This window comes from Chrysemys picta, chromosome 4 (assembly GCF_011386835.1).
Source record: "Chrysemys picta bellii isolate R12L10 chromosome 4, ASM1138683v2, whole genome shotgun sequence".
Taxonomy (NCBI): Eukaryota; Metazoa; Chordata; order Testudines; family Emydidae; genus Chrysemys; species Chrysemys picta.
Genome location: NC_088794.1, coordinates 118,243,903 through 118,258,652, shown reverse-complemented (window position 1 = coordinate 118,258,652; position 14,750 = coordinate 118,243,903). Strand labels below are relative to the sequence as shown.

At 42.6% G+C, this 14,750-nt stretch overlaps 1 protein-coding gene across 5 annotated transcripts in view; it reads left to right on the top strand.

The window, feature by feature from the left end:
* STON2 (stonin 2) overlaps nucleotides 1-14,750 on the top strand; it is a 113,391-nt gene that overhangs the window by 87,810 nt on the left and 10,831 nt on the right. For all 5 annotated transcript variants that reach the window (XR_010600713.1, XM_005311157.5, XM_005311159.5 and 2 more), the window contains one exon: nucleotides 6,207-8,045. Coding sequence is in view for 4 of the 5 variants with exons in the window: in XM_005311157.5 (XP_005311214.2) it covers nucleotides 6,207-8,045 (1,839 nt within the window). In the remaining variant the exon portion in view is untranslated. The remainder of the gene's footprint in view (nucleotides 1-6,206; nucleotides 8,046-14,750) is intronic.

Below are 14,750 nucleotides of genomic sequence, written 5' to 3'. Positions count from 1 at the left end.
TAATGCCACTATATAAATCCATGGTGCATCCACGCCTTTAATACTGTGTCCACTTCTGGTTGCCCCATCTCAAAAATGATATAGTGGAACTGGAAAAGGTTCAGAGAAGGGCAACAAAGATGATCATTGATATGGAACAAATTCCATACAAGGAGAGACTAAAGAAGATTAGGACTCTTCTGCTTAGAAAAGAGACGATTAAGGAGGGATATGAATGATAGATGTCTATAAAATCATGAATAGTGTGGAAAAAAATGAATTGAGAATTGTTGTGTACCCTTTTCCACAATACAAAAACCAGGGGTCACCCAATGAAATGAATAGGCAGCAGGTTTAATACAAACAAGAGGAAGCACTTTTTCCACACAATACCCAATTAACCTTTGGAACTCATTACCATGAGATGTGATTGCCAAAAGTATAACAGGATTCAAAAAAGAACTAGATAAGTTCATGGAGTCCATCAATAGCTATTAGCCACGATGGTCAGGGATGTCAGTCCCATGCTCAGAGCGACCCTAAACCTCTTCACTGCCAGAAGCTGGAAGGGGAAGACAGGCGTGGCTCATTCCGACTGCCCTGTTCTGTACGCTCTCACTGAAGCTCTGATACTGGCCACTGTCAGTCTGACCCAAATATGGAAATTCGTATCTTCTTAGGCCAAACTCAAACAAATGCCCAACAATCTAATGCTAGATTTCACCCAGCTCCTCTTTATCTGTGCTTTTTTCTTTTCCTGTCAGCTTTTATTTACCTATAAGCAATATCACCTTTGTAAATGGCTTCCTCAGTACTGGGTTGATTCACTAAGGCCAGATCTACACTGGATTTTTTTCTCAATGTAATAACGTCAGTTAAGCGTGTGATTTTTGTTTGTTTGTTTTACAACATTTCTATACTGACAAAAGCCCTAAAGTAGGCATAGTTATAGCAGCAAAAAAACACAAAAAAAGTGCTTTTCCCAGTGTAGCTTATTTTGCTTGAGGAACTGGCATAATACCGGGAAACCTTTTCTACTGTAGACTAAGCCTAAGTGATCTCCAAACCCAGCACCAGTGTTCAAGGCATTCATGAGAAGCCTATATTGCCATCCAGGTTTTCCAAAGCAGTGTATAGTTCCCTTGTGTATGGTACTGGCACTTAAGTTGTTTATTATATGCAATGAAAATCCACGCTTTTACATTGAGTCCATTTTCCAGAGCAATAATTCTATTCAGAGCTCTCTTCATTTCAAAGGATTTAATGCCTTCAAGAGCTTCTTCCTACCTATGTGACACTAATACTACCAAATCTGTTAAGAGTTTACAAGGCATCAATTCCTCAGGCAGCTGCCTGGCAGCTATTTTTCCCAGGTAGAGGTAACATGATACTCTAAAAGAGAGTTCAGACCAAAAAAAAATTAAATAGAGAAAAATTAAATGAAGCAATAAAGCAAATCAATGACTCCATTCCCATATAGTGAATTATAAGAGGCTTGGGGGACACAACAAGACGTTCCATTTGCCACCTGTTTTATTTTTTATTACCATTCTTATTTTATGCTGAAATGTGAAGCATTTTGCTGTTGCTATTTGCTGACCTTGTAGAGTCAGTGCAATAGTAAGAAACTCATGGAAGGTGCAGCAATACAGCAAGGGCCCTCTACCTGGACATTTAATAGCACAGTAGAGACTTTCCCCTAGACTGCCCAGATTTTTAGTGGCATGGCAAGGATGTTCTACCTGGATATATCTGGCAATATTTGGCAACTGGGCTGGAGCTATGGCATGATGCCTTCTGGCAAGGGAATTCAAGCAGTTAAAAGACATTTTAATTTTGGCTAACGATATACCTATAAAAGTCATTTGCTTTTCAGAAACAAAGCACATTAAGCAAGAGAGACAAAGGGGCTTGATTGCTTTATTTTGACTGCTTTTTATTATCTTTAGTGCAGAACTAACACTTCTCATTTTGGATTCATTCTCTGTCAGGTCTTCTGCTCTCTGTCAGCAAGTCTTGATATATTTTGTGCAGTGGAAATATTAATGTGCTTAAATCAAATCCAGCTATTCCTGCAGGATGGTAAAGTGCTGCTCTTATCTGTTCAGCGAATAGGATACTCTTTTAGCCACACCTCTCAAAGTGTCACTGTATTGAAGGGTCTCTCTCACTTTCAATTTAGAAATGCTGATGTTTTGTAACTTGGAATGAAAAAATTCCCTCCGTGTTTTAAAACAATGGTCACACTGATTCATAAATTCATCTACATTAGAAATGGAGACAACCCCACAATATATTGGTCTAGTGCAGGAGTAGGCAAGCTGATTTTCAGTCTCACTCACACTGCCTGGGTCCTGGCCACCGGTCCGTGGGGTCTCTGCATTTTAATTTAATTTTAAATGAAGCTGCTTAAACATTTTAAAAACCTTATTTACTTTACATACAATAATAGTTTCGTTATATATTATAGACTTATAGAAAGAGACCTTCTAAAAACATTAAAATGTATTACTGGCACGCGAAACCTTAAATTAGAATCAATAAATGAAGACTTGGCACACTAATTCTGAAAGGTTGCCGACCCCTGATCAAGTGACTCTAGTTCAGGGGTCTCAAACTCAATTTACCTTAGGCCAGTGCCAGACCTCAAATCCTCCCAGCGGGCCAATAATATCACTGAAGATAGTGTTCAGAAAAGAAAACATTTATATTGTATTTTTTTATTTTGAATTTCTTAGAAATAATAAAACTGTCATACAACTTTATACAATTCTTTGCTTGCCAGAGAGTTTTTAGTGTTTGCCAGACACCTGGCAAAGCTTCAGTTCTGTCAGTTTGTGGATGTTTGGCCTCAGTGACTGAGCAGTTGAAACCTTCAGGATTGCAGAAAGGTGTGCATCAGATAGTTGTGTTCGGTATTTTGACTTGTTTATATTCATTGTGGAAAAAAGTGACGCTACCGCCAAGGCTGACTCTGCCTGGCAACTAATGATGCTGCCTCCATGGCTGACTCTGCCCTGTGACTAGTGATGGTATCTCTATCCCTCTCCCCCAGCCAACGGGAGCTGCGGGGGGGGGGGGGGGGGGCGTCTGCGTCTCTCCTCCACGGGCCGCAGTGGGGAGGTTCTCAGGCCGTAATTGTAAATGGCCCATGTATGGGAGCTTCCACACCACTTCCCTTGGGAGTCTATTCTACAGACTAGCACATCCAGTTCTCAGAAAGCTTTTCCTGATATTTATCCTACCTTATCTTTTTCTTAATATTATCCCCCTCCACTTAGTTATAACCATAGAGCCCAAGCTAAATAATTTCTCTCCCTGGCCCATGTTTACATTCTTCAAATATTTGTAGACAGTGACAATATTCCCCAACCCTTTAGTCCTTATTAGCCAAGCTACGCCTGTTTAGCTGTCCTCATCAGTGTAATTCTTCCAGCCCTTAAACAATATTTATTCTTCTTCTCTGAACTCCCTCCAGTTTAGCAACTGAACACTGTATTTAATTTGATTTCAGAGTAGGATAAAGACGGCCTATTGCCTCCCAGCTCCATGATGTGATCTCTTTACAGAGGACCGGAATCAAATACTAATTTGCTCTGGTTTCCTCCTAAAATAAAATAATCAAGTCACTTAAAGTTATAAAACTACCATTTTTTTAAAATAATTTTGGCTGCATTTTTAGGCTCCTATATCACAAAAGCAGCTTTGTTTTTAAAAAGTCCTGCTTATACCCTGTGGGAAAACTCTGACAGATGTTCTTTTTAGTGGGAGTGCTGCCTGTATTTCTTTCATATGAAATCAGGATCTCTGTTCATCTGCCACTCGCCACCCACCTGAAGTCCTAATCCTCTGTGGCATCACAGTTGGATTCTGCAAGGCTGTGATACCACAAATGATGGATTATGACCTTAGATGGGAAATAAGTCTCAGGACCAGGTGAGCTCATAAGAAACAAAGACCCTGTTTGAGTGTAAATGTCACCAGTCATAAAAGAAGCAAGAAATTCTATGTCCAAGATTACTGAAAAATTGTAAGCCTCTTCACTACATCTTTATACCCCCCTTGCTCTTTCTCCAAGCAGCTATATGCTTGCTGGCTGGCCACTGAGGAGAGAAGCTATTTATAGAGAGGTTTAGCAGTGTGGGACTGGGGACTAGAGAGCAGAAGGCCAGTTCCCACAGAGGTCAGTTTTGTACTTGGTAATTTAAAAAAAAATGCTTTGGAGCTGGTTTGGGGGAAGGGTGTGGAAGTGAAAGTCACTCTTTCCCCCAAAATCCATGTATAGACCTGGGGAGGAAGCTTATTGAGGGAGCATCCAGGATCTGCCACCCCTCCCAGGAGCAGGAACTGTGGTTAGGATTTGTGTAAGAGTTCCATCTTATGTGCAAAGCTAAGACTAAGACCTGGTTGAATGTGCAGGGTGAGGAGGAAATCTCCTGATAAACTGAGATAGTGACTCTTTCTTTTATAAAGCACTTCAAGATATACGGAAGAAAAACATTGTATCATTATTATTATTATTATTTTATTATTAAACTGGGATCTGAAAAGCTAGTTGGATTCTTTCTTCTTCATACACAATCACCAGTGATCATGATGATAATGCTATAACGTGTTCCATATGTAGATCTCAAGGTATTTTATTTTACAAGGTTGGGTAAGTGTCATTATCCCTTTGTACCGATGGCGTAAGGGAGGCCCAGAAATGTGAAGTGACCCAGGGTCACATAGTCACACAGCCAGAACTAAAACCAAGGTCAACAGTTGGAATCTAAATTTAGCTCTCAGATTTTGCTGATATGGGTGAGGCAGATGGGAATCAAGCTCTCTCTTTCAAGGGGATGACAGCACTTTAAATGCTTGCTTTTGTCTGTGCAGTAAGCAGATGTGACACAGAAGTTGCCCAGAGTGCAAACATAGGCAGCACCTAAGTGTGGTTTTTACAGTCTCTTTTCTTGCACTTCAGAGCAATGAGTTTTGCAAAGTGCATAATCTGCATTTTGATGCAAATTTAAGAGGTAAGGATGTTGACATTTCTGTATGTTAAGTATGGTGCAGCAGCAGATTATAATTCCAGACAGGATGCCCATCTTTGGGAGCAGCTTCTGTGATCCTGCTCTCCAACCCAATGGAGATTAAATGCTTCTGCCCTCAGAACATTCCCTGTTGTGTATGTTCTTTATATAAACACCACCACACAGTTCACCACCACTGGGAGCATCTATTTGGGAAACATCCAGGACTGGAATAGCAGGGGGTAGTGCAGGTCAGGACTAAAGTGCATTGACAGAGCTGTGTATGGGGAGCTCAGGTCTAGAAAAATAGAAGCTGTTACAGGCCAAGAATGGTGTGTCAGACTAAGAGAATGTGGGGAAAGATTGCACAATACAGGCCTAAATTATGCCTTTCTTTAACTATTCCTACATCATTAGTTCATAGCTTCCCTGAGAAGCACTTCACAGACATCTTAGGGCTGACTGATAATTCTCCACAGGGCAGGCCAAGTAAACAGCCTTGTTGAATGTCTCCTGTGCAATGAATGTCATTCAGGCACCTTTTCCAGTGCTTATGCTCTTTCCCCATGTGCTTTAATGCTAACAGCAATAAAGCAGCCGAAGCACATGGAGATGGAGTGGGAGTGGCAGAAAAAAGACCTTCCACCACTTTTACTCCCTCTTCCCATTGGATTCAACAACCTAAAAGCACATGGGGGAGAGGGAGCAGAAGGGAAAGAACAGAAAGAGAAGGAACAAGAGAGAAATGAGGAAGAGAAGGAACAAAAGAGGAAAAAGGAGAGAGAAGGAATGAAAGGAGAGAGAGGGAGTAAAGAAGAAAGCTACAAAGAAAAAAAATGACAGAAAAAATGACTGCAATATGGTAGGTGTTTGTTTTCTCTTTTTAGGTTTTGTTTTGTTTGGGAGAGAGGAGGAAGGTACAATCCCTGCTATCATTCCTATTTTCTTCATTTGTCTCCTGCTGCTTCTTTCTACCTTTGTCTCTCTGTCCCTTTGGAGGTGACTGGCACCGGGTCCCTCGGTAACTCTTATCAGACTCTTTGGTCTTTCAGCCAAGTTGTTTGACCAGTTCCCTTGCACAGCATGCGAATTAGCCCATTTTGTACATGCAAACTACGGTGCCCACAAAGTTTCTCCTTTAGAGAAAAGAACTAGTTGGCTTCAGACTAATGGACTGAAATTTCCATTTTCTCTCTTTCTCTCTCTTTAAAGACAATTCCTCGTCTTTCCAGGAAGATGAAGAGGTAGATATGGAGGCTGTCAACTGGCAGCTGAACAGCACCCCCATGAATGGGCACTCTCCAACCCCAACCACAGCTCGTTTCCCCAGCTGGGTGACTTTCGATGACAATGAAGTCAGCTCTGCTTCCCTCCAGAACCTTTCTCCCTTGAAACCAGACACCCCGCCAATAGCAACGCAGACTGCAGATGTGAACTGTAATCTTGCTGCATCCTTTAAGAAGAGGGAGCGCCCCAAGAGCACATTGGTGGACCTCACTAAAGTTCAAAAGCTAGATCTTTCCTCCTTAAGTAGGCTGCCTTCTGTTGGAACACCCCCCTGGAGTGCTACTAATCCCTTCCTGGATGAGTCTCTGAGGGATGTCCAACCCTCACCCATCAACCCGTTCAGCTCATTCTTAGAGGAACGAGATAGGCGTTCCCACAGCTCCTCTCTCTCCAGTGCTCCAGGCCAAAGCCAAAGAGACTCCCTTATTATCCTCTACCAAGAACCTGACACCATCAGCTTTGATGAGTCAAGCAAAAACTTAACCCACACAGATGCTGTCGAGCAGCTCAAGCAGCTCCAGATTGGGGATCCAGATCACCTGAGCAGCACAACTCTACCTGATGATGACCCCCTGATGCCATTTGAAGTGGATGGCACATTGTTGAACTTGGCCCCATCTCAGCCCAAGGACGGCTGGCCAATGATGCTCAGGATACCAGAGAAAAAAAACATCATGTCATCTAGGCATTGGGGGCCAATCTACGTCAAGCTGACTGCAAGCGGGTATCTACAGCTTTTTTATGAGAAGGGACTAGAGAAGCCCTTCAAGGAATTCAAACTTGAGATCAGTCATGAGATTTCAGAGCCCAAGCTCCAAAACTATGATGAGAATGGAAGGATACACAGCGTGCGTATAGACCGCACCATCTACAAGGAGAAAAAGAAGTATCAGCCTAAACCAGCAATCAGCCACGCAGCAGAAAGGGAACAAGTGATAAAGCTAGGCACTACTGATTATGAAGACTTCCTTAGTTTTATCAGCGCAGTTCAGGATATACTAATGGACTTGCCAGCCTCATCAGCAGATCTGAGCACAGTAGGATTAAACTATCAAGAGGAAGAAATCACTGTTGATGTCAAGGATGAGTTTCATGGCATCTTGGCCAAAGGAGACAATAGGATTCTCCAGCATAGCGTGCTGACACATATACATGTTCTCAGCTTCCTTTCTGGCCTTTCAGAATGCAGACTGGGCCTTAATGACATCCTTATAAAAGGGAATGAAATCGTTGCACGGCAGGATATTATGCCCACCACTACCACTAAGTGGATTAAGTTGTATAACTGCCAGTTTCATTCATGTGTGGACGAGGAAATGTTTAACAGCTCCCACGTTATCCAGTTTAATCCCTTGGATGCCTGCCGATTCGAGCTGATGCGGTTCAGGACTGTGTTTGCTGAGAAGACTTTGCCTTTCACTCTGAGAACAGCAGCCACTGTCAAAGGTGCTGAAGTGGAGGTCCAGAGCTGGCTGATGATGTCCACTGGGTTCTCCTCCAACCGTGACCCTCTAACTCAGGTCCCCTGTGAAAATGTGATGGTCCGCTACCCAGTGCCAAATGAATGGGTGAAAAACTTCCGCAGAGAAAGTGTCCTGGGAGAAAAGTCTTTGAAAGCCAAGGTGAACAAGGGTGCCAGTTTTGGATCAACCAGCGTGTCTGGTTCTGAGCCGGTAATGAGAGTAACTTTGGGAACTGCCAAATATGAGCATGCCTTTAATTCCATTGTATGGAGGATAAACCGACTGCCTGACAAAAACTCAGGTGAGTAGAGAGTACTGTGTCTGAGTGGATAAACTTAAAGGAAAGGTATATTTTGGGGGCTGGGAGACATTGGCGTTACATGGTACAGTGGATAAACCATTGTCCTTTTGGAAGGTTCAAAGGGGCATCAGTTGCATGAAATGGCTGGTTGTCTTACTCATCCTAACAGTGGTTTAATGTGTCTCACAAAGAAACACTGTTTTTGACAAAACCATTTTGGTGTAGCCACATGCAAATATGCCTTCCAACCATGGTTTTGTCGGTGCATTCTGGGACTCTTGCCTAAGCTTTCCCATAATGCACTACACTGTTTCTGAGAACAGGTACTTTTTGGGTAACTTCCAAATGTAAGGCATTGTATTGTGTAATATCAGAGGGACCAGCTGAATCACTGTAGCTCCAGCCCTTGTGACTTCCTATCCACAATGTTGTAAATTGCACTGGTTCATCAAGACCTGAGACAAAGATCTCATTGCATGTGTTGCAACCAGAGCTCATACACATACCAGGTATGGCAGTTGTGTGTGGACATAGGGCACTGTGTATACATTACAAGCTAAAAGTATGCCATGCAACAACTTGTGGCTACATCTTTCAACTAGTGTGGACAGGGACTAAGACCTGATTTAACATTTAAAGGGACGCTATCAAGGTAAATCATATAACTTAAAAAACCTGTTCTGCCCTGTATTTTTATAGTTATACCTTTAATTATTAACATTCAAGTAATCTGCAAAATCTAATTTACTTTTTACCACTATTACCATTTGTTCACTTTCTGCCCTTCACCCAGCTTGGGCAGTGAAATTTGACCATATAGTTTATTTTCTGTTTATAGTGAATTACCCTTTCTGGTTCCCATGCCCTTGGCTAATGCAATTCTTTGCATAAACACTGTTTAAAACACTGACTTGTTCCTGTAGCTGCCTCACTGGTCAGGTTCCTGCATGTACTTTTTCCCTACAAGAGAAGTTCCATGATGCTTCAGACTTGGTCCTTTCTGAGAACATCTGTTCTCATTTGGCAGGAAGGAAGGAAAGCATTGAACCAGGTGCTTCTCACCTTTTGGATCACTTTTTAGCTCAATAAGGAATCCACCACAGAGTACAAACCTGGAGAGACATCACCCTAACAACAAATGAGGCTTGGAGAGTTTACTTTGGAGGAGAGACTAGAAGCGAAGAGTAGGGGGAATAAAAAGAAACATCAGAATGAAAGACTAATCTCATGTCAATAGCAGCATCCCTGGAAAAAGCCATACTATCAGCCTGACCCTAAACACAAATAATTATGTGCTTGCTAGGAAAATCCCACTGTGCTGCCTGCATGACCCTTCAGGTCAGGGGATGAAGTTCAGTGACAATTCTTCTTCTCTGGTACCGTCCATCTGAGGATCTCAGTGTGCTTTACAGACATTACAGGGGGGAAAACTGAAGCCCACAGAGATTAAGCATACATCTGCGCTTCAAGATGGATGGTGCAATTTCCAGCTCAAGTTGACATGCCCCTGCTAGCTCTGATCAAGCTAGCATGCTAATAATAGAGTGTAGCCCTGGCAGCGGGAGGGGCTAGCTGCCCCAAGTACATAAACATCCAAGTTGTTAGGCAAGTACTCAGGGTTGCTATCCCTCACACCACCACAACTATGCTCTATTTTTAGTGCACTAGCTCAGTCATTAGCCCAGTCATGTGTCCCTGAGCTGGAATTTACACCTCCAGCTCAAAGTATAGACATAACCTTAAGTGACTTGTCTAAATTCACACAGCATGTCATTAGCAGAATGCTCACAGATTCCAGAATTCTTGACTCTTTTGCTTGCTCAAACCATTAGTGATGCTCCCTTACCCACTTTCACCTTATGTGAAATGTTAACCCAAGTCTCCAGTTCTTTGTCTTTGTCTCTGTCTGTAACCTTACATCTGCCTCCCAGCAGGGGAGGATGAAACTGAAATGCAGTCCCTGCTGTTGGGGCGTCTTCCCACACAGTACTGAGCAGTAGTGACACATGGGTGCTAACTGACTGTCTGATACACCTGGGAGGAGGAGGAGTGCCCTGACTGCAAACAGCCCCTCCTGTCAGGTCACATTGTGATTTGAGGGAAAGGAAAGGGGAGCAAGCATTATGACATGGCCACTGTATCTATGGGAGGTGGTGTGGGCGGGAATCCTAAAGTATTGGTGGAGGTACACCTCTACCCCGATATAACACGACCCGATATAACACGAATTCGGATATAATGCGGTAAAGCGGCGCTCCGGGGGGGCGGGACTGCGCACTCCAGCGGATCAAAGCAAGTTCGATATAACGCAGTAAGATTTTTTGGCTCCCGAGGACAACGTTATATCAGGGTAGGGGTGTATATTTCTTGACAGCACTTATCCCATGGCTCTAGATCAGGGGTAGGCATCCTATGGCACCCATGCCAAAGGCGGTGCGCAAGCTGATTTTCAGTGGCACTTACACTGCCCGGATCCTGGACACTGGTCCAGGGAGCTCTGCATTTTAATTTAATTTTAAATGAACCTTCTTAAACATTTTAAAAACCTTATTTACTTTACATACAACAATAGTTTAGTTATATATTATGGACTTATAGAAAGAGACCTTCTAAAAACATTTAAATGTATTACTGGCACGCGAAATCTTAAATTAGAGTGAATAAATGAAGACTTGGCACACCACTTCTGAAAGGTTGCCAACCCCTACTCTAGATGCTCAGAAAATACAACAAATTTTTAAAAAATACACAGACAGCTGCCTGATTGAAGCCACCCACAAGGTCACCCAAAATATAATAATAGAGACCCACCCATCTAGCCACCCACAAACTTCAGCCCTTATCAAAAGGTGGGCTTTGCTGCATGCCCTGAATGTTGACAAATCCAGGCTCTGGTAGACCAAAAAGGGAGGGCAATTCCACTTTCAAGGACCCCCATGGAAAATACTGTGCAGCAGCCCCCGCCAGTTTAAATCAAGGGGGATTTAGTTGCCTGTCCTTACTGACTGCCACTGAAGGTGGTATTGGAGGGGGAGAGTGGTGGGTCGCTCAGGTAACCAAGTCCTAAACCATTTAACCCAGTGTTCACTTGCAGATCATAAAATCCAAGCACCAGTCTCTAGGAATTATTCCTGTAGCTTCACTGCCTTATCCTGACTTCTTGTCTTTGTGGTTCCTGATATGAACAGGCCCTATGCTCTTCAGCTTCATAACCTGCCACCAAGGTCATCTGCGAAAGCATCTGGGCCATTTGCTTGTGGCTACAAATTCAAAAGCATATGACTGAATCAAACAATCCACGTATTTAGCCATGTGTTTTTCTCTTGGAGGTAACTAATGGCAGGATTCTACAGAGTATATTGCTGAGCTTCTTCACAGAACAGCTTGGTAAACTCTGTTGCTTTTCTCTGATTCACAATGAACTTGTTGACACTGGCTGATAAAGGAGGCCTGTTTATAGGCCCGGCAGAGCCTCAGTCACAACTGGATGTGATTCAGTACAAGAGAACTAATCTGTTTTTACCCTCTAGACCAGGGGTTGGCAACCTTTCAGAAGTGGTGTGCCAAGTCTTCATTTATTCACTCTAATTTAAGATTTTGTGTGCCAGTAATACATTTTAATGTTTTTAGAAAATCTCTTTCTATAAGTCTATAATATATAACTAAACTATTATTGTATGTAAAGTAAATAAGGTTTTTAAAATGTGTAAGAAGCTTCATTTAAAATTAAATTAAAATGCAGAGCCCCCCGGACTGGTGGCCAGGACCCGGGCAGTGTGAGTGCCACTGAAAATCAGCTTGCGTGCCGCTTTTGGCACGCATGCCATAGGTTGCCTACCCCTGCTCTAGACAGTGGAACAAAAGAGTGTTAAGAAAATATCCATACAGAGGCTTCATGATCATGGGAAAAAGCTGTACAAACAAAGCAGAGGTGTGACCCAAACCGGAATCTTGGATCTAGATATCCTGAACTGTGGAGCAGTTTGGCTATGGATCCAGTCCCAAGCATGCTGGCTGGCCGGCCCTACCTGTAAAGTGGGCCAAATTAAAACCCTAGATCTCACCACTTCTGAACTTTGGGGACAATTTAGAACCAGGTCCCTTCCAAACATGGCAGCTCAAGCCCATTTCTGAAACACAAATAATTTTCAATATGGACTTTATTGTGAGGAGTGAGTTATTGAAAGTGAGACTGAGGTGTTTGTGCCTCAGGGAGGCAGCAAGCTCAGAAGAGGATAAATCTGTCTGATGTCTTCTCGGTTTTACTACAAACTTTATCTGTCTTTCAGGTTGAGGAGTCTGATTGGGTGTGGCCAGGGAAATAGAAGTATAATGAAGTTATATTTTGTGACCCCTGATCAATTAATGACTGCATGGGTTCCATATATGTCATAATAACTTTGTGTATTTTTTTGCATTCACAGACATTTCACTTATATAACATAAGTGCCAGACATTTGAGTGGGCACCAACAGTAAATGTTTGAATGATGTGCACAGTGAAATTTGCATGTACTGTTACTCATTATTACTACTAGAATTGATTAAATAGTTTAAAAATAAATGACACCTTCCCCCCATGATTTATTGCTTAGTTCAGTTGTGCAGAGTTCAACTGACTACAGCTCATGGGGTCATGTTATGTGTAAACCAACATAATTTAGGCTAATTTAGGGACTGATCCTGCTCTCTTTGAAGTCAGTGGGAGTTTTACCATTGACTTTGGTTGGTGGGAGTTGGCAGAGGCCTTTAGATTGCAAGTTTTTCACAGCAGGGACCACGTTTGTTTTCTCTCAAGTGCATCAGTGGCATTCTATAAACAATCAAACACTAGTTCAAATAAATGAACATTATGTTTGTTGTGATAGTTAAAGACCTTCCTTATTTGTCCTGTTGCCAGACAAGTAGGTTCAATGTTTAGTTTCATTCTCATGATGTTACACAGTGTCCGAGTTTTTTTTATTATAGGTGGGGCTAGTTGCACCACCTATCATTTAGGTTGCTTGACATTTCCTATTACGAGACCCTGTTTTGACAAACTTTAACTGTTTGGGCTTAAATTTTTACATGCCAGGTGTCTTCCTCTGGCTTTTTTTTTTTTCTTTTTCCTTTTAACTTCAGCCAGAGAGGAATCAGAGAAAGAGGCTAGGGACTCATCCATTGTTTAGCCTATGTTAAAAAATTATTGAGATCCTTCCTCTGAAATGCTCTAGTGACCCCCATGCTTTGAAGCAGGGATTTCAAAGTTGGCAGGGAGTGGTCTTTCTATCAGGGATGTGCCATTTACCATTCACATGAAAATTCACCATCCCTCCAGATGGTTCAGCATTCTCTGCTCTCTCTGGCCAGACAGTTCCATTGGCCTTTGGAGGTGTGGATGTAATGCTGCCTCCTGTCCACGTTCGTCTCCCTTTCTGGGGTGTTTCTGCTGACAGAGGTTTTAGGAGAATACAGTCTCTGTGCTTACGGGAGACCGTAATTTTACCCAGCCACAACATATACAATGTTGGGAAAGATTCCTTGTCTCCCCCTCCCCTTGTGCATCCATGCTGTAGTCAGACACAGCTTGTTCCTTAACCTCTCTGTGCTTCAGTTCCCCCCCACCCCAAACAGGAATACTTCCTTACCTCACAGTGGTGGTCTGTGGATTAAATATAGATAATGGGTACAATTTTCAAAGCGTCTAAGTCCTGTTTTCAAAAGTCAGTGGGACTTAGCCTCGTAAGTGACAAAAGGCCCAGATTTTTAAATGTATTTACATATTATTTTTGAAAATGGTACTTAGGGTATGTGTCTACACTGCAATAGGGAGGTATGTTTGCAGCCACTGTAGGCATACCTGAGCTAGTTTGTCAAAGCTAGCTCGAGTAACAATAGCAGTGAAGCCACAGCAGCACCAGGATTTGAGTATGTACTCAGGGTCCAAGGCAGGCGGGGCTATCTCTTGCAGCCGGTCATGCTGCCACAGCTTCACTGCTACTGTTACTTGAGCTAGCTGTGATCTATCTGGATCAGAGCTAGTTTGGATATGTCTACACTAGCTACAATCACACCTGTGGATTGTAATGTAGACATGCCCATAGGCTACATCTACACTGCAGCTGGGAGGTGTAGTTCCCCTCTCAGCTAGATGTATATGCACTACTCTGCTCAAACTAGTGCACTAAAAGTAGCAGTGTGGCCATAGTGGCACAAGCAGCAGCTCGGGCTCACCGTCCAAGTACATACCTGGGATCTTGGACAGGGTGGTACTTAGGCAGTTAGCCCAAGCTGCCACAACTACACTGCTGTTTTTAGCACACTAACACAAGCACAGCGCACCGATCTGGGAATCACACCTCTCAGCTGCAGCGTAGATGTAGCCAGAGTCTCCTAAGTCATTTAGATGCTTTTTAAAAATTGTCTGCAAAGTGTTTTGAAGATGAAAAGCCAGAATTAATGTTCAGCGGTGTTGAAATTATTTATTTTAAGTCCATTTATTGGAAAAAATAAAGTAATATTCTCCTTTTCTTTGCAACACAAGGAACAAATGAGTACCATATTATTTTAACATTTTGGGGGGTTCTTTGTGCTCTTTTAAATTAAACCTTTTCCTCCTCCTTCTGAAGCATGTCCTTTGATAGGCTCTTGACTTATACATGGAGAAGGCACAACCCTTAAACCTTGTGCTCAGGATGTAGTCAACTGGAGTTTTCTTGGAAACCTG